General features: G+C 42.3%; 2 protein-coding genes and 1 long non-coding RNA gene across 4 annotated transcripts; all 3 read left to right on the forward strand.

The window, feature by feature from the left end:
- The first annotated feature begins 7,363 nt into the window (after positions 1–7,363).
- Positions 7,364–11,328, forward strand: LOC112262297. 2 transcript variants are annotated; one of them, XR_002955319.2, is made up of 4 exons: positions 7,364–7,805; positions 9,122–9,307; positions 9,513–9,637; positions 9,750–11,328. It is a non-coding gene; the product is annotated as an uncharacterized LOC112262297 (long non-coding RNA). The 2 variants fall into 2 exon arrangements; XR_002955318.2 differs by having other exon boundaries at positions 9,122–9,637.
- Positions 11,329–12,473: 1,145 nt separating this feature from the next.
- LOC112261610 (B2 bradykinin receptor-like) lies at positions 12,474–14,495 on the forward strand. The gene is given in 2 exon segments (XM_024437067.1): positions 12,474–14,187; positions 14,190–14,495. Coding segments are annotated over 2 exon segments (768 nt in total). The 5' UTR covers positions 12,474–13,655; the 3' UTR covers positions 14,426–14,495.
- Positions 14,496–15,142: 647 nt separating this feature from the next.
- LOC112261611 (B2 bradykinin receptor) lies at positions 15,143–18,036 on the forward strand. Its single transcript, XM_024437069.2, has one exon. It carries the CDS (start codon positions 16,837–16,839, stop codon positions 17,872–17,874), a length of 1,038 nt encoding a protein of 345 aa, XP_024292837.1. The 5' UTR covers positions 15,143–16,836; the 3' UTR covers positions 17,875–18,036.
- The last annotated feature ends 935 nt before the right edge of the window (positions 18,037–18,971 follow it).

Here is an 18,971-nt window from a genome sequence, read left to right on the forward strand (position 1 = left end):
AAGACTCCGTCTCATGCTACCACTAGAGTGAAAGCACCGCCAGCATTCAAAAGTGACCAAAACATCAGCCAGGAAGCATAGGAACTGAGAAGTGGTCTGTGGTCACCACCTGCAGAACCACTCTTTTATTGGGGGTGTCTTGCTAAATGCCTATAATTTCCACCTGTTGTCTATTCCATTTGCACAACAGCATGCGAAATGTATTGTCAATCAGTGTTGCTTCCCAAGTGGACAGTTTGATTTCACAGAAGTGTGATTGACTTGGAGTTACATTGTGTTGTTTAAGTGTTCCCTTTATTTTTTTGAGCAGTGTATATACAGTGGGGCAAAAAAGTATTTAGTCAGCCACCAATTGTGCAAGTTCTCCCACTTAAAAAGACAGACAAAATGAGAAGAAAAAAAATCCAGAAAATCACATTGTAGGATTTTTAATGAATTTATTTGCAAATTATTGTGGAAAATAAGTATTTGGTCACCTACAAACAAGGAAGATTTCTGGCTCTCACAGACCTGTAACATATTCTTTCTGTCCTCCACTCGTTACCTGTATTAATGGCACCTATTTGAACTTGTTATCAGTGTAAAATTAACCACAACCTCAAACAGTCACACTCCAAAATGGCCAAGACGAAAGAGCTGTCAAAGGACACCAGAAACAAAATTGTAGACCTGCACCAGTCTGGGAAGACTGAATCTGCAATAGGTAAGCAGCTTGGTTTGAAGAAATCAACTGTGGGAGCAATTATTAGGAAATGGAAGACATACAAGACTACTGATAATCTCCCTCGATCTGGGGCTCCACGCAAGATCTCACCCCGTGGGGTCAAAATGATCACAAGAACGGTGAGCAAAAATCCCAGAACCACACGGGGGGACCTAGTGAATGACCTGCAGAGAGCTGGGACCAAAGTAACAAAGCCTACCATCAGCAAGGGCATTGAAGATGAAATGTGGCTGGGTCTTTCAGCATGACAATGATCCCAAACACACCGCCCAGGCAACGAAGGAGTGGCTTCGTAAGAAGCATTTCAAGGTCCTGGAGTGGCCTAGCTAGTCTCCAGATCTCAACCCCATAGAAAATCTTTGGAGGGAGTTGAAAGTCTGTGTTACCCAGCAACAGCCCCAAAACATCACTGCTCTAGAGGAGATCTGCATGGAGGAATGGGCCAAAATACCAGCAACAGTGTGTGAAAACCTTGTGAAGACTTACAGAAAACGTTTGACCTCTGTCATTGCCGACAAAGTGTATATAACAAAGTATTGAGATAAACTTTTGTTATTGACCAAATACTTATTTTCCACCATAATTTGCAAATAAATTCATTAAAAATCCTACAATCTGATTTTCTGGAGGAAAAAAAATCTCATTTTGTCTGTCATAGTTGAAGTGTACCTATGATGAAAATTACAGGCTTCAATTGGTGGCTGACTAAATACTTTTTTGCCCCACTGTACATACAGTTGAAGTCGGAAGTTTACATACACCTTAGCCAAATACATTTTTTAAACTCAGTTTTTCACAATTCCTGACATATAATCCTAGTAAAAATTCCCTGTCTTAGGTCAGATAGGATTACCACTTGATTTTAAGAATGTGAAATGTCAGAATAATAGCAGAGAGAATGATTTATCTCAGCTTTTATTTATTTCATCACATTCCAAGTGGGTCAGAAGTTTACATACACTCAAATAGTATTTGGTTGTATTGCCTTTAAATTGTTTAACTTGGGTCAAACGTTTCAGGTAGCCTTCCACAAGCTTCCCACAACAAATTGGGTGAGTTTTGGCCCATTCCTCCTGACAGAGCTGGTGTAACTGAGTCAGGTTTGCAGGCCTCCTTGCTAGCACACGCTTTTTCAGTTCTGCCCACAAATCTTCTATAGGATTGAGGTCAGGGCTTTGTGTTGGCCACTCCAATACCTTGACTTTGTTGTCCTTAAGCCATTTTGCCACAACTTTGGAAGTATTCTTGGGGTCATTGTCCATTTGGAAGACCCATTTGCAACCAAGCTTTACTTCCTGACTGATGTCTTGAGATGTTGCTTCAATATATTCACATCATTTTCCTACCTCATAATGCCATCAATTTTGAGAAGTGCACCAGTCCCTCCTGCAGCAAAGCACCCCCACAACATGATGCTGCCACACCCGTGCTTCACGGTTGGGATGGTGTTGCAAGCGTCCCCCTTTTTCCTACAAACAGTTCTATTTTTGTTTCATCAGACCAAAGGACAATTCTCCAAAAAGTATGATCTTTGTCCCCATGGGTAGTTGCAAACCGTAGTCTGACTTTTTTATGGTGGTTTTGGAGCGGTGGCTTCTTCCTTGATGAGCGGCCTTTCAGGTTAAGTCGATATATGACTTGTTTTACTGTGGATATAGATACTTCTATACCTGTTTCCTCCAGCATCTTCACAAGGTCCTTTGCTGTTGTTCTGGGATTGATTTGCACTTTCCGCACCAAAGTTCGTTCATTTCTAGGAGACAGAACGCGTCTCTGTCCTGAGTGGTGTGACGGCTGCGTGGTCCCATGGTGTTTATACTTGCGTACTATTGTTTGTACACATGAACGTGGTACCTTCAGGCATTTGCAAATTGCTCCCAAGGATGAACCAGACTTGTGGAGGTCTACAATTTTTTTTCTGATCTCTTGGCTGATTTCTTTTGATTTTCCCATGAGGTCAAGCAAAGAGGCACTGAGTTTGAAGGTAGGCTTTGAAATACATCCACAGGTACATCTACAATTGACTCAAATTATGTCAATTAGCCAATCAGAGGCTTCTAAAGCCATGACATAATTTTCTGAAATTTTCCAAGCTGTTTAAAGGCACAGTCAACATAGTGTATGTGAACTTCTGACCCACTGGAATTGTGGTTCAGAGTGGAGTGAACTAATAAACACTTAGGCTTCTATCTTCAGCTCATACATCTTATTCACATTTTACAGACACAATCTATTTTAATATAGTTATATTTAGTTTGTTTTTAGTCCATCCTCAATTTCTGATGTCCATCCAATTTGAGTTCTGTTTGTAACTGTGCTAATTCACAACATTTCTGAACCTATATACATTTTACAGACCCTGTATGTTTTACATTGGTTATCTTGTAAATATTCCCACCCTTCAGCTCCATTCAACCCCTCCCATCTCTCTTAACACCATCCATTTTGGATTTCTATTTTCCATATGTTTTTCAATTGTGCTGTGATGCTTCACAAAAGTACTGAACCTTTCTATTCTCATAGTTTATACAGATTGTAAATTAAAAATGTACATTTTTGCTAAAATAATTATTCTATTGTTGATTGATTGATTGACTATGGCTTTTCAAATCACTCAGTATTGCTATCTGCGTTAGTTCTAGGCAAATGTTGCAATTCTTCAGCCATTCCTGGACCTGTGACCAAAAACGAGCTACATATGGACAATACCAAAATAAATGATTTAATGACTCTGCCTCCTCACAGCAAAATCTGCAGAGCTGGGAAGATTGTATCCCCATATATATAACATTCTATTGGTTGCAAGAATTTTGTATAGCAATTTAAATAGAACAATTTGAAGTTTAGAATCCGGCGTTGTTTTGCGTGTCAATTCATAAACCATGTGCCATGGAATGTGTTCATCGAAAATCTCTTCCCAACTATTTTGCAATTTATATGGCACAGCTGTCAGTTTTTTGGTCCTTAAATTTAATTGGTATATGTTTTTATTTATCACACTTTTCTTTAACCATTTATGTTCTTTAACACTTTTAATGCTCTTTAACCCGGATGTTCTAGCCGTGTCTGAATCAAAAATTCTGAAATCTCCATCCCTAACAACAACTTTTTCAGACAAAATAGAATGGCCAAAGGGGCGGTGTTGCAATCTACTGCAAAGATAGCCTGCAGAGTTCTGTCCTACTATCCAGGTCTGTACCCAAACAATTTGAACTTCTACTTTTAAAAATCCACCTCTCTAAAAACAAGTCTCTCACTGTTGCCGCCTGCTATAGACCACCCTCTGCCCCCAGCTGTGCTCTGGACACCATTTGTGAACTGATTGCCCCCCATCTATCTTCAGAGCTCGTGCTGCTAGGCGACCTAAACTGGAACATGCTTAACACCCCAGCCATCCTACAATCTAAGCTTGATGCCCTCAATCTCACACAAATTATCAATGAACCTACCAGGTACCACACCAAAGCCGTAAACACGGGCACCCTCATAGATATCATCCTAACCAACTTGCCCTCTAAATACACCTCTGCTCAACCAACATCTCAGCGATCACTGCCTCATTGCCTGCATCCGTAATGGGTCAGTGGTCAAATGACCTCCACTCATCACTGTCAAACGCTCCCTGAAACACTTCAGCGAGCAGGCCTTTCTAATCGACCTGGCCGGGGTATCCTGGAAGGATATTGATCTCATCCCGTCAGTAGAGGATGCCTGGTTATTTTTTTTAAATGCCTTCCTCACCATCTTAAATAAGCATGCCCCATTCAAGAAATTTAGAACCAGGAACAGATATAGCCCTTGGTTCTTTCCAGACCTGACTGCCCTTAACCAACACAAAAACATCCTATGGCGTTCTGCATTAGCATCGAACCGCCCCCGTGATATGCAACTTTGCAGGGAAGCTAGAAACCATTATACACAGGCAGTTAGAAAAGCCACGGCTAGCTTTTTCAAGCAGAAATTTACTTCCTGCAACACAAACTCAAAAACGTTCTGGGACACTGTAAAGTCCATGGAGAATAAGAACACCTCCTCCCGGCTGCCCACTGCACTGAGGATAGGAAACACTGTCACCACCGATAAATCCACTATAATTGATCATTTCAATAAGCATTTTTCTACGGCTGGCCATGCTTTCCACCTGGCTACCCCTACCCCAGTCAACAGCACTGCACCCCCCACAGCAACTCGCCCAAGCCTTCCCCATTTCTCCTTCTCCCAAATCCAGTCAGCTGATGTTCTGAAAGAGCTGCAAAATCTGGACCCCTACAAATCAGCCGGGCGAGACAATCTGGACCCTTTCTAAAATAATCTGCCGAAATTGTTGCAACCCCTATTACCAGCCTGTTCAACCTATCTTTCGTGTCGTCTGAGATTCACAAAGATTGGAAAGCAGCTGCAGTCATCCCCCTGTTCAAAGGGAGGGACACTCTTGACCCAAACTGCTACAGACCTATATCTATCCTACCCTGCCTTTCTAAGGTCTTCGAAAGCCAAACAGATTACCGACCATTTCGAATCCCACCATACCTTCTCCGCTATGCAATCTGGTTTCAGAGCTGGTCATGGGTGTACCTCAGCCACGCTCAAGGTCCTAAACGATATCTTAACCGCCATCGATAAGAAACAATACTGTGCAGCCGTATTCATTGATCTGGCCAAGGATTTCGACTCTGTCAATCACCACATCCTCATCGGCAGACTCAATAGCCTTGGTTTCTCAAATGATTGCCTGGTTCACCAACTACTTCTCTGATCTATTTCAGTGTGTCAAATCGGAGGGCCTGTTGTCCGGGCCTCTGGCAGTCTCTATGGGGGTGGCACAGGGTTCAATTCTTGGACCGACTCTTCTCTGTAAACATCAATGATGTCGTTCTTGCTGCTGGTGAGTCTTTGATCCACCTCTACGCAGACGACACCATTCTGTATACTTCTGGCCCTTCTTTGGACACTGTGTTAACAACCCTCCAAACAAGCTTCAATGCCATACAACTCTCCTTCCATGGCCTTCAATTGCTCTTAAATACAAGTAAAACTAAATGCATGCTCTTCAACCGATCGCTGCCTGCACCTGCCCGTCTGTCCAACATCACTACTCTGGACGGCTCTGACTTAGAATATGTGGACAACTACAAATACCTAGGTGTCTGGTTAGACTGTAAACTCTCCTTCCAGACTCACATCAAACATCTCCAATCCAAAGTTAAATCTAGAATTGGCTTCCTATTTCACAACAAAGCATCCTTCACTCATGCTGCCAAACGTACCCTTGTAAAACTGGCCATCCTACCGATCCTCGACTTCGGCGATGCCATTTACAAAATAGCCTCCAATACCCTACTCAATAAATTGGATGCAGTCTATCAGTGTCATCTGTTTTGTCACCAAAGCCCCATATACTACCCACCACTGCGACCTTTACGCTCTTGTTGGCTGGCCCTCGCTTCATACTCGTCGCCAAACACACTGGCTCCAGGTCATCTACAAGACCCTGCTAGGTAAAGTCCCCCCTTATCTCAGCTCGCTAGTCACCATAGCAGCACCCACCTGTAGCACGCGCTCCAGCAGGTATATCTCTCTGGTCACCCCAAAACCAATTCTTCCTTTGGCCACCTCTCCTTCCAGTTCTCTGCTGCCAATGACTGGAACAAACTACAAAAATCTCTGAAACTGGAAACACTTATCTCCCTCACTAGCTTTAAACACCAGCTGTCAGAGAAGCGCACAGATGACTGCACCTGTACATAGCACATCTATAATTTAGCCCAAACAACTACCTCTCCCCCTACTGTATTTATTTATTTTGCTCCTTTGCACCCCATTATTTCTCTCTACTTTGCACATTCTTCCACTGCAAATCTACCATTCCAGTGTTTTACTTGCTATATTGTATTTACTTCGCCACCATGGCCTTTTTTGCCTTTACCTCCCTTATCTCACCTCATTTGCTCATTGTATATAGACTTATTTTTCTATTGTATTATTGACTGTATGCTTATTTACTCCATGTGTAACTCTGTGTTGTTGTATGTGTCGAACTACTTGGCTTTATCTTGGCCAGGTCACAATTGTAAATGAGAACTTGTTCTCAACTTGCCTACCTGGTTAAATAAAGATGCGGGGCCGACATACAAGTTCCTTACTTTTCCCCCTTCTACTTGCCTCTTCCATTTTTGTGGTAATGCTGCAATTATTTGGTTGTAATTTTGGGTAGAGCAGACATTTGCATATGTCTGTGTTAGCTGCATGTGTGACATAACTCCACCAGTCTTGTTAATGTTATCATTCACTAAAATTATACCTTTTTTTTTAAATGTCTTCAAAAAAAATTTTTTTTAAAAATCAATTAGTATATTTAACCACAACATTTGCTGTATTATTTGTTCTGTCTTTTCAGGTGGATTAAACTGAATTTTTTTATTTTTATTCTAAGGTTTGTTTAAAAAATAACAATATTTTGGAGATTATTTCCTTTTCAAACAACTGAAAGTGAGCAGGTGAAGGGTAAAATAAAGGGTAAAAGGCCATTCCTACCAATTTACTAGAGAACCAGTTTGGATTTAAGTATAACTTTTGTATGACTGATGCCTTTAGTGAGAGGTCTAATGTGAGAGGTCTAATGCTTTAATATTTAATAATTTCTGCCCTCCGAATTCATATTCGTTTTATAAATAGGACCTTTAAATTTTGTCTGGCTTGCCGTTCCAAATAAAATTGAATATTTTTTGTTCATATAATTTAAAAAGCAGGTCATTAGGTGTAGGAAAAACCATAACCAAATAGGTAAACTGTGATGTGACTAATCAAAATTATGTCATGCCCCCCTTGTGCCAAGTTCCATGTGTAAATAGCCCCTCCGCTTCCCTTCATTGAATGGGGCGCAGTTGTTTCATAATTCCCAATGCGTTGAAAAGAAAGCAGACTGAAAAGCCCTGTAAGGATTGACCATGACTCCACAGCCAAAGTTCTATGGTTTTCATTCTTTGCCGAAGGACCGGAGAATCTGGAATGGCTTGTAGGAGTTCGTCGGTCCCAATGTTTGCACCAGTAAGGCTAGCTTGGTGTGCAACGACCGGGGGTGGTGAGTATAACCAGAGATACTGGAATATAATGACCTCTGGTATAACTTACCTAATAACATTAGATAACGTTATTGCTGGTTATATAGGTAGACATCTTTTGATAAAGCAAGGCAGGCTAGCTAACGTTTTAGATAACTTTAGCATTACAATTTAGGTCATAGCGCATACAAGTTTGTGTATTGTCTAGATACTGCTGGTTATGTCACGTTATCATTTGATAATGCTAGTGAGGCAGACTAGCTAGCTAGCTAATGTTAGCCTACAAGTTGGATTTGCAAGTTATTTCGTTGCTCATGCAAGTGTATTCTGTATGGTCTAGGCCAAAACTAAATAATGGATGCAGTTATGGTAGTAGCGAACTCATGTCTGAGTCTAAATAATACAGTAAACTAGGATCAACAAACCGTAGCGGCGTCACCGGCCTGAATCTAATCCAATCTGGATCACAGGAGGCTGCTGAGGGAAAAACGGCTATTAATAATAGTCGGAATGGAGCAAATGGGATGGCATCAAACACCTGGAAACCATGTTTTTGGATGTATTTGATACCATTCCACCTACTTCGCTCCTGTCATTATCATGAGCCCGTTCTCCCCAATTAAGGTGCCACCAACCTTCTGTGATCTGGAACTACAATCAGTCTACATCTGTAAAGCATAGAATTAGGGGTTTCCACTAGTTACCACAGCCTCAAAGTCTTACGTGGCCTCTATTGTAAAAATTCATGAAAACAAAAATGTACTTTTAAGGTTAGGCATAAGGTTAGCAGTGTGGTTAAGGTTAGGTTTAAAATCACATTTTAAGAAGATACATTTTAGAAATAGGTGTGGTTTATGGGGCGGCAGGTAGCCTAGTGGTTGGAGCGTTGGGCCAGTAACCCGAAAGGTTGCTGGATTGAATCCCTGAGCTGACAAGGTACAAATCTGTGCTTCTGCCCCTGAACAAGGCAGTTAACCCACTGTTCCCTGGGAGACCATCATTGTAAATAAGAATTTGTTCTTAACTGACTTGCCTAGTTAAATATAGGTACAAAAAAATCCCTTTGTGGCTGTCATAACTAGTGACGACCTAGAATTAGCTTGACTCAAATTACTGCCCTGATGACACAGATGGCTACATCAACAATGTGTGTTATGTGAAAAGTTGTATTGAAAAAACACCTGGTTTGATAATCTAGTAGGTTAATTACCCAGCTAAGCAGATACAAGTAATATAGTCATTTTGGTTGTGAAGTGCATTATCAAAAAGCTTTGTCCTTTCTTTTCAACAAAATGCCGTTTACCACTTGGCTGTCTATTGTATCACCCTGTCACAGCCCCTCCCAGTCAACACCACCTCATAATATGAGGAAGTGCATTGTTTATAAGGATTGCCTGCTGCAGTTGTTTGGGAGATATTCAGTTTGCAGCTGAACATGCAACAAGGGGACCCTCAGCATCACGCAGACATGCCCTCACTTTGAGCATTGCTATAAATGGAACAGGAAGGACACTTGAATCAGGTTGGTGATGTTTGACCTGGTCATAGTTTGTCCCAATTCACCTTCTGATCGCTATGTTTACCATTCTCACTTCACATATCATGAGAACGGAAGTGAAATAGAAAGGTGAATGCAGCAATCGGGTTGGTTCCACCATGTTAATAATAACCACCATTGATAACGTAAGCAGTGCACTGTGTGTGTGTGTTTGTGTGTGACAAACCAGTATCTTTGATGAGGGGCCAGGAGCTACTCTGCCATGCCCATCAAGGGGGCACTGGCAAAGTCCTTACCTCCAGCCTCACCTCCTGCCTGCTCACCAACGGTCGTTGATGGGGAGACCAGAATTGAGTATGTTTAGGCTGACCTGTTCAAATTTCAACGTAGTACATGTTTGTTTGTCAGATATCACCTATCCTAACTGCCATTGGTAATAGAACAGGGCCTGTGTATGTGTTTACAGATACATCTATGGAGACAGATCTTCAAGACTTGCAAGATGATGTGATGAAGTTCAGACCGACAGACTGGCTTGATATTGATGTCTCTGGATGGAGAGAGACCTGGCATGCAACACATCCACAATATGGGACTGAAGGGGATTACTAAAAATACAGTACAGCAGAAATGTCCAGCATTTGCAACACCCTTTTCGTTATATGTGTCACTAATGAACTTTTCCTCAACTCTGCCTATTTCTACAGATGGAGAGAACTACAGATGCTTTTGCCAAATGCCAGACCTGTTCAAACATCAACATAGTACCTGTTTGTGTGTCAGATATTACCCATCCTAACTGCCATTGGTAATAGAACAGTGACTATGTGTTCTCAGAAAAATAAAAAGAGCCAGCACAGAGACTTGCAAGATGATGTCCAGACTGACAGACAGGCTTTATACTGATGTCACTGAATTGAGAGAGACCTGGTACTCGGCATTAACATTTTACTAGACACAACTTTTACTTGAATTGTATTTTTTTTAAGTTATTGAATTGAATGGTGTCTGTCAATATGGGGAGGGAGAAACCCTGTGTATTCTGCACCATGATCAGGGAACTGTTGTATACAGGACACCACACAGGAAGGTATGGCCACTGACATGTTTGCCAAGGTACTTACCACCTAACAAAATGCCGATAGGCACAGTATCTGTATCGGCTGGGAATGACAATGAAACGTGAAAGGTCACTTAGTTAAATTAGCAGAACACTGCATCTATAGTATTATGTAAAGGGTTGTTTGTTCTACATGAACCTGCTACTACATTTGAAAGCTATTAAAACACTTTGTTTATAATACGTACATACATTCAGGAGGCTACTGACCTATTCAAAGCATCTCACCATACATCTGCCTGCAGTTATTGAACTCAACCTGCAGGAGGTTTCCCACTGGGCACAGACTCCAGTTCAACGTCTATTTTTTATTTACATTTGGTTGAGTTGTCAACTAATGTGAATTCAACATTAAATCAACAAAACATTTCACCATGTCATTGGATTTAGGTAATGGAAATACAAAATGCTCTTATGTTGATGACTTAAAAAAAAAAAATCTCATCAGTTTTCCACATAGAATTTTTTTGTTGAAATGACATGGAAACAATGTTGATTCAACCAGTTTTTGCCCAGTGGGTTGTTTGTTGTGATTGGATGGGGGAAAACAGCTGCAGGCAAGGTTCTGACAGGTGTGTGTGTGTTGGTGGTGGCAAGGACACACCTAAGAAACACCCACATCAAACCACACTCCCAATCCAACTCATGATTGGCTTCTGTCATGCCCGCCAGCATTTCTTGAGGAGGAAGACAAAAAAAGAGGCAAATTGGCGGGTGAAGTTCCCCTTTAAATCCATAAATAATTGTTATTTTACTGACAATGTTTTGTTTGTTTTCTAAATATTCTTGCCGCCTTTCTTTTTTAAATGATTGACCGCTGGAATATTCCCCATGTATCTAATCATATACCCTTGAAGTAGGAAGTTTACATACACATTAGCCAAATACATTTAAACTCAGTTTTCCACAATTCCTAACATTTAATTCTAGTAAAAATTCCCTGTTTTAGGTCAGTTAGGCTCAACACTTGATTTTAAGAATGTTAAATGTCAGAATAATATTAGAGAGTGATTTATTTCAGCTTTGATTACTTTCATCACATTCCCAGTGGGTCAGAAATTTACATAGCATTGCCTTTAAATTGTTTAACTTGGGTCAAACATTTCGGGTAGCCTTCCATAAATAAGCTTCCCACAATAAGTTGGGTGTATTTTGGCCCATTCCTCATGACAGAGCTGGTGTAACTGAGTCAGGTTTGTAGGCCTCCTTGCTCGCACACGCTTTTTCAGTTCTGCCAACAAATTTTCTATAGGTTTGAGGTCAGGGCTTTGTGATGGCCACTCCAATACCTTGACTTTTTGTTCTTAAGCCATTTTGCCAATACTTTGGAAGTATGCTTGGGGTCATTGTCCATTTGGAAGACCCATTTGCGACCAAGCTTTAACTTTCTGACTGATGTCTTGAGATGTTGCTTCAATATATCCACATAAATGTCCTTCCTCGTGATGCTATCTATTTTGTGAAGTGCACCAGTCCCTCCTGCAGCAAAGCACCCCCACAACATGATGCTGCCACCCCCGTGCTTCACGGTTGGATGGTGTTCTTCGGCTTGCAAGCCTCCCCCTTTTTCCTCCAAACATAATGATGGTCATTATGGCCAAACAGTTCTATTTTTGTTTTATCAGACCAGAGGACATTTTTCAAAAAAGTACGATCTTTGTCCCCGTGTGCAGTTGCAAACTGTAGTCTGGCTTTTTTATGGCAGTTTTGGAGCAGTGAGCAGCCTTTCAGGTTATGTCGATATAGGACTCATTTTACTGTGAATATAGATACTTTTGTTCCTGTTTCCTACAGCATCTTCACAAGGTCCTTTGCTGTTCTGGGATTGATTTGCACTTTTCACACCAAAGTACGTTCATCTCCAGGAGACAGAACGCGTCTCCTTCCTGAGCAGTGTGACGCAAAGAGGCACTGAGTTTGAAGGTAGGCCTTGAAATACATCCACGGGTACAACTCCAATTGACTCAAATGATGTCAATTAGCCTATCAGAAGCTTCTAAAGCCATGACATAATGTTCTGGAATTTTCCAAGCTGTTTAACTGCACAGTCAACTTAGTGTATGTGAACTTCTGACCCACTTGAATTCTGATACAGTGAATTATAAGTGAAATAATAATGAAAATATATACATTTTGGCTTCTCAGTGTTTTTGTCAATATGACATACCCAAAAATGAAAACATATTTTTTCAATTTAGTGTATTTTCATTTAAATACCGTAAAACTTAAATTAATAGCCCTTACGTGTGTTTCCTTAAATCACTGAACACAACAGGTGCTTATTTGAGCTAGGCGTCTATTTCCTTAATGCACACAACTTTTGCAAATTTGCATAGTTAATTGTTTAATTCCAGCATTCACTTCCAGCATTTTAATACATTTCTTCATTTCTAGCACTAATGTGTTATCATTTACACGCTGTGTCACGTTTCTTTTGTCTTAGTATGCCTCCATTTCAAAACTTTTTTTTTCTTTTGACACAATAATTATTCTCCTCTTTGACTGTGCATTTTTGTCTGTTCTTTCTTTCACCACTAGAGGGTAATTGGCCTATTTTTACGGGTCTGTACTCCCAGAATAGTTTTTGTGCTTGCCAGTTAGCTAGAAGTTCTTAGCTGTTTGCCGCCAATGGCTAGCAGTTTCTTACTGGCGATAAAATGAATGTATGTCATTCTTTTTTCAGAGTGGTTACTGAATTATTTAATGTAATGAATCAAACATTAAACCTCAAACAATGAATGGTAATTCATTGTAACCTCTTAAACAATTAACTTAGTCCCCCCAGCATTTATTTGAAGCAGGTGTTTATTTGCTGAAGTGTGTGTAGTTGCCAGGCTATTAAAAGGGACAAGTGGCTATTTTAGACTGTGTTTAATTGAAATTTTACGGTATCAGTTTCAAATCTGATTTTATTTTAAATTACACCAATTTTTTTACTACTGAAGAAAGTGGTACAGTTAACCCAGTTATTCTCTGGGTTAATTGTAACATTTTGACTTCCGACACTTTCGGTTGAATTGTAAACGATTGGTATGTCCTAGAAACAGAGATACAGTGTATAATGGTAGCTGAGATATCTATGTTGTTTGTATAAAAATATTAATCTAAATCAAATAATATTTTCATAAATAAGCAAAAGATTGAAAGTGTAGCATTGTGCCCCGGTCTCCCCTATCTGCCATATACCCATGTCCCCCTCCTTGAACAACCACAGTTACATTTACACAACATATTCTCTCCAGCTCCATAGACATGACTGGAAGCAACAGTACCAACACCAGCCACTGCCCTTACGCTGAGGAGTGGGACTGGCTTCACACCATGCAACTGGCCTACATCCTGGCCACCAGCGTACTGGGGATTCTGGATAACGTGTTTGTCCTGTTGGTGTTCTGCCTGCATAAGAAGGCCTGCACCGTAGCAGAGATCTACCTGAGCAACCTGGCTGCCGCTGATCTGCTCCTGGTCTCCTGCCTCCCCCTCTGGGCTGTCAATGTGGCCAATGGCTTCGACTGGCCCTTCGGCCCCCTGCTGTGTCGCCTGGTCAACGTGGGAATCAATATGAATGACTACAGCAGTATCTATTTCTTGGCTCTGGTCAGCGTGGACCGCTATGTGGCATTGGTGCATACGATGAGTCCCTGGAGTATGAGGAGTCCCTCCTATGCCAAGCTGGCCTGTTTGTTAGTGTGGGGCTATGGCCTGCTGCTGGGCACCCCTACCATGGTCTTCAGAGTGGTGAAGTGGTTCCCGGACTTCCAGGTGACTGCCTGCTTCTTGGACTGGTGTTCGACGTGCTGCTCATTGTGTTGGGGATTACCATCCCTGTGTCGATGATCTCCTACTGCACCTGTCAGCTCATCCACGCCCTGAAGAATAAGGCCATGAAGAGGTTCAAGGTGGAGGGCACGGGGATGAAGGCCACTCTGCTGGTGCTGGCTGTTCTCCTGACCTTCCTGCTTTGCTGGGTGCCCTTCCACCTGTTCATGGCCATGGATGTCCTCCGGGAGCAGGCATCATAGACCTTTGGCATTCTAGTTGTCAATTTGTTGAGGTAATCTGAAGAGATTTCACCCCATGCTTCCTGAAGCTCCTCCCACAAGTTGGATTGGCTTGATGGGCACTTCTTACGTACCATACGGTCAAGCTGCTCCCACAAAAGTTCAATAGGGTTGAGATCCGGTGACTGCTGGCCACTCCATTATAGACCGAATACCAGCTGACTGCTTCTCCCCTAAATAGTTCTTGCATAGGTTGGAGCTGTGCTTTGGGTAATTGTCCTGTTGTAGGATATGGCTTTTTCTTTGCAACTCTGCCTAGAAGGCCAGCATCCCGGAGTCGCCTCTTCACTGTTGACTTTGAGATTGGTGTTTTGCGGGTACTATTTAATGATGCTGCCAGTTGAGGACTTGTGAGGCATCTGTTTCTCAAACAAGACACTCTAATGTACTTGTCCTCTTGCTCAGTTGTGCACCGGGGCATCCCACTCCTCTTTCCTTTCTGGTTGTACGAGATCTTCAGTTCTTGGCAATTTCTCGAAAGGAATAGCCTTTATTTCTCAGAACAAGAATAGACTGACGGGTTTCAGAACAAAGGTCTTTGTTTCTGACCATTTTGAGCCTGTAATTGAAACCACAAATAGTATAAAGAAGGCCAGTTTTATTGCCTCTTTAATCAAGACAACAGTTTTCAGCTGTGCTAACATAATTGCAAAAGGGTTTTCTAATGATCAATTAGCCTTTTAAAATGATCAACTTGGATAAGCTAACACAACGTGCCATTGGAACACAGGAGTGATGGTTGCTGATAATGGAAATCTGTACGCCGATGTAGAAGTAGGCACTCCCGGTTCCATTGGCAGCGACCCAGGACTGACATCACCACAGAGTTTAGGAACAGACAGATATAGGGAATGTAATGACACAAGTAATTGAGTCCATGTGAGTCCAATGATTGCTGATGTGTGTGATGGGGGGAAGGCAGGTGTGCGTACTGATGGTGTCTTGAGTGCGTAATGCCCCTCGAGCGCCAGGGGAGGAAGAGCAGGAGCAGGTGTGACTGCAACGACGAGTCAGCCTATAGGGAGGAGGTAAGTGAACTGGCATTTGTGGTGCCAGGACAACAACCTCCACCTCAACGTCAGCAAAACAAAGGAGTTGATTGTTGACTTCAGGAAGCATCGGAGGGATCAGTGCAGTAAAGAAAGACGTTTTGAGAATTTTAATACCCCTTTGAAGTATCACATTTTTTAAAATCTATAATTTGATGAAAAACATGTTTTGTCCTTACTGCTATTAGCCCATACAAACACATAGAATAACAGATTCAATACATGGAACAACAGATAGTCAGTCCCAAAATAAAATCAGTTTGTTCTGAAGTGTCTCCTATATCTGAGACAAGAAATATTAGTTTTTTTTTTACATGTACTTAAACACATGCCCCCCAATCCCCTCTTACATGTGTTAATATTGTACTTTAAAGTGTGCCTTCCTGTATTTTATGTTCAAATGTTTATTCTATTCTACTGAGCCATTTACTTTATGTTCATATTCATATCTTTTATTATTTCTTGTTGTTGTTGCATTGTCAAAAAGGAACCTGCAAGTAAATATTTCATTGTACCACTGTATACCATGTCTATCTTGCACATACGACTAATACAACTTGAAACTGAAATTGAAACCATTGTGTGGGTGAAGTAATTGATGAGGAGCAGAGAGGAAAGTATTTTGCTGCCGGGTCAAACTAATTGTGGTACTCCTAGGTACCTCAGTCAAAAAAAGTGATACTGAGTAACCTACAATAATATTCTCCCCCATTCACTGTAAGGTACCCCATTCTTTTACTCGTGTCTTGATAGAATGAAAACACACTTTTTTGAATTCCACTGAGGCTGTGCTGACTTACAGTACAGTGAAGGAGGTGTAGACAGCGAGTACCCCATGCCCTTTTACTCTTCTCTCGGGAGACTGAAAACATACTCTCTGGATTCCACTGAGTGAAGCTGTGCCGACTTACAGTACAGAGGGAGGGAGGTGTAGACAGAGTCAGTCCACAGAGAGTGTGCTCCATGTCATCCAGATAAGAGAGAAGGACCATCTGTTGCCTGCAGAGCCTTTTAGATGACTGTACATCACGGTGGTTTATGTAAAGAGCTGAGGTGTGCTTCACAAGGCAACAGCACGCAGAGCCTGTGTACTCTTACTAATATCAATATTAGCCCTTCCATTCTCTTCCTCCCCAGTCCATTAGCGAGTTATTAATTTTATTTTGAACCAGAGGGTAGCAGTTTACTTTACTTTGAAATGAGAGAAGTCGTGGTACACATGTTCAGTAGCATTGACATAATTAAAAGCTTTTTTGATGTTTTATAATATAAAATTGTGCTCCAACATTGACACACACAATCTCTCTTCAGACAGATCTCGAAATGGTCTCAAACTGGTCGGTGGACCCTTTAATGGAGTGTAACCACACAGCAGCCTGGAATTGGGTGTACTCCATCCAGCCAGTTTACATGTCTGTCATCTGCCTGCTGGGAATGGTGGGCAACACCTTTGTGCTGTGTGTGTTCTGCTTCCAGAAGAGACACAGCACAGTGGCAGACATCTACCTGGGGAACCTGGCTGCTGCAGACCTCCTCATGGTGTCCTGCCTGCCCTTCTGGGTGGTGGCGGTCATACAGGAGTTCCACTGGCCATTTGGTGAGCTTATGTGTCAGCTGGTGAACATTGTCATTGGGATGAACTACTACTGCAGTGTCCTGTTCCTTACGCTGGTGAGTGTGGACAGGTACCTGGTGCTGGCACGTCCCCTGTCGTCCCAGGGCAGGGGAAGAAAACCAGCCTGGGCCAGCGGGATCTGTCTGGTTGTCTGGGTGGTGGGCGCTCTTCTCAGCCTCCCAGCCCTGCTCTTCCGATCCGTCCAGTTCTTCCCCCAACTGGGGGTGGAGGCGTGCTACATGGCATACCCCCACGACGGCTGGAGGCTGCGCTACAACCTGACCGTCAACATAGTGGGCTTTCTGGTTCCTATACCCGTTGTGTCCTTCTGCAGCTACCACATCATCAATGTCCTACGGGACAACCAGGCGAGCAGGATGAGGAGCACGACGGCGGCAGGCACGGAGAGGAAGGCTGCCCACCTGGTGCTTATCGTCCTGGCCATATTCATCCTCTGCTGGCTGCCCTACCAGGTCGTCATCTTCCTGGATACCCTGTATCACTATGAGGTCATCTCTGGCTGCGGCTGGGTGGATGTATTAGAAATCAGCACTCAACTGGCTACCTACCTGGGCTACAGCAACAGCTCACTGAACCCTTTTCTGTATGTGATTGTGGGGAAGCACTTTAAGCAGAGGGCAAGAGGGGTATGTAGACAGATGATGTGCTGTGGAAAGGGAAGGAAGTCCTATCATATTGTCAATCTCAACTCCACCATTAAGTACACAGACTCCACTAAGGTATGATTTATAAACCCCAAATAACCATGTCATTTTAAGGCACATATTTCTGCACTAGCATCACTGTTTTGTGTAACAGCAACTTGTGAATGTGTTTTGTGTTTACATTGTATTTAGCTTTTGTGTGTTTTCTTTAAATCAAATCAAACTTTATTTGTCACATGCGCCGAATACAAGTTTAAACCTTACCGTGAAATGCTTACTTACAAGCCCTTAACCAACATCTCAGTTAACAAGAGGTTAAGAAAATATTTACCAAATAAACTAAAGTAAAAAATAATACAAAGTACCACAATAACATAACAATAACGAGGCTATATACAGGGGGTACGGGTACCGAGTCAGTGTGCGGGGGTACAGGTTAGTTGAGGTCATTTGTACATGTAGGTAGAGGAGAAGTGACTATGCATATATAATAAACAGCAAGTAGCAAAACAAATGGAGGGGGGTCAATGTAAATAGTCCGGTGGCCATTTGATGTATTGTTCAGCAGTCTTATGGCTTGGGGGTAGAAGCTGTTAAGGAGCCTTTTGGTCCTAGACTTGGCGCTCCGGTACCGCTTGCCATTTGATAGCAGAGAAAACAGTCTATGACTTGGGTGAGTGGAGTCTGAAAATTTGATGGGCTTTCCTCTGACACCGCCTATCATATAGCTCCTGGATGGCAGGAAGTTTGGCCCCAGTGATGTACTGGGCCGTTCGCACTACCCTCTGTAGCGCCTTGTGGTCAGATGCCGAGCAGTTGCCATACCAGGCAGTGATGCAACTGGTCAGGATGCTCTCAATGGTGCAGCTGTAGAACTTTTTGAGGATCTGGTGACCCATGCCAAATCTTTTCAGTCTCCTGAGGGGGAAAGGTTTTGTCGTGCCCTCTTCACGACTGTCTTGGTGTGTTTGGACCATGATAGTTTGTTGGTGATGTGAACACCAAGGAACTTGAAACTCACAACCCGCTCCACTACAGCAACGTCAATGTTAATGGGGGCCAGTTCAGCCCACCTTTTCCTGTAGTCCACAATCAGTTCCTTTGTCTTGCTCACATTGAGGGAGAGGTTGTTGTCCTGGCACCACACTGGCAGGTCTCTGACCTCCTCCCTATAGGCT

The sequence above is a fragment of the Oncorhynchus tshawytscha genome, linkage group LG11 (assembly GCF_018296145.1).
Source record: "Oncorhynchus tshawytscha isolate Ot180627B linkage group LG11, Otsh_v2.0, whole genome shotgun sequence".
Taxonomy (NCBI): domain Eukaryota; kingdom Metazoa; phylum Chordata; class Actinopteri; order Salmoniformes; family Salmonidae; genus Oncorhynchus; species Oncorhynchus tshawytscha.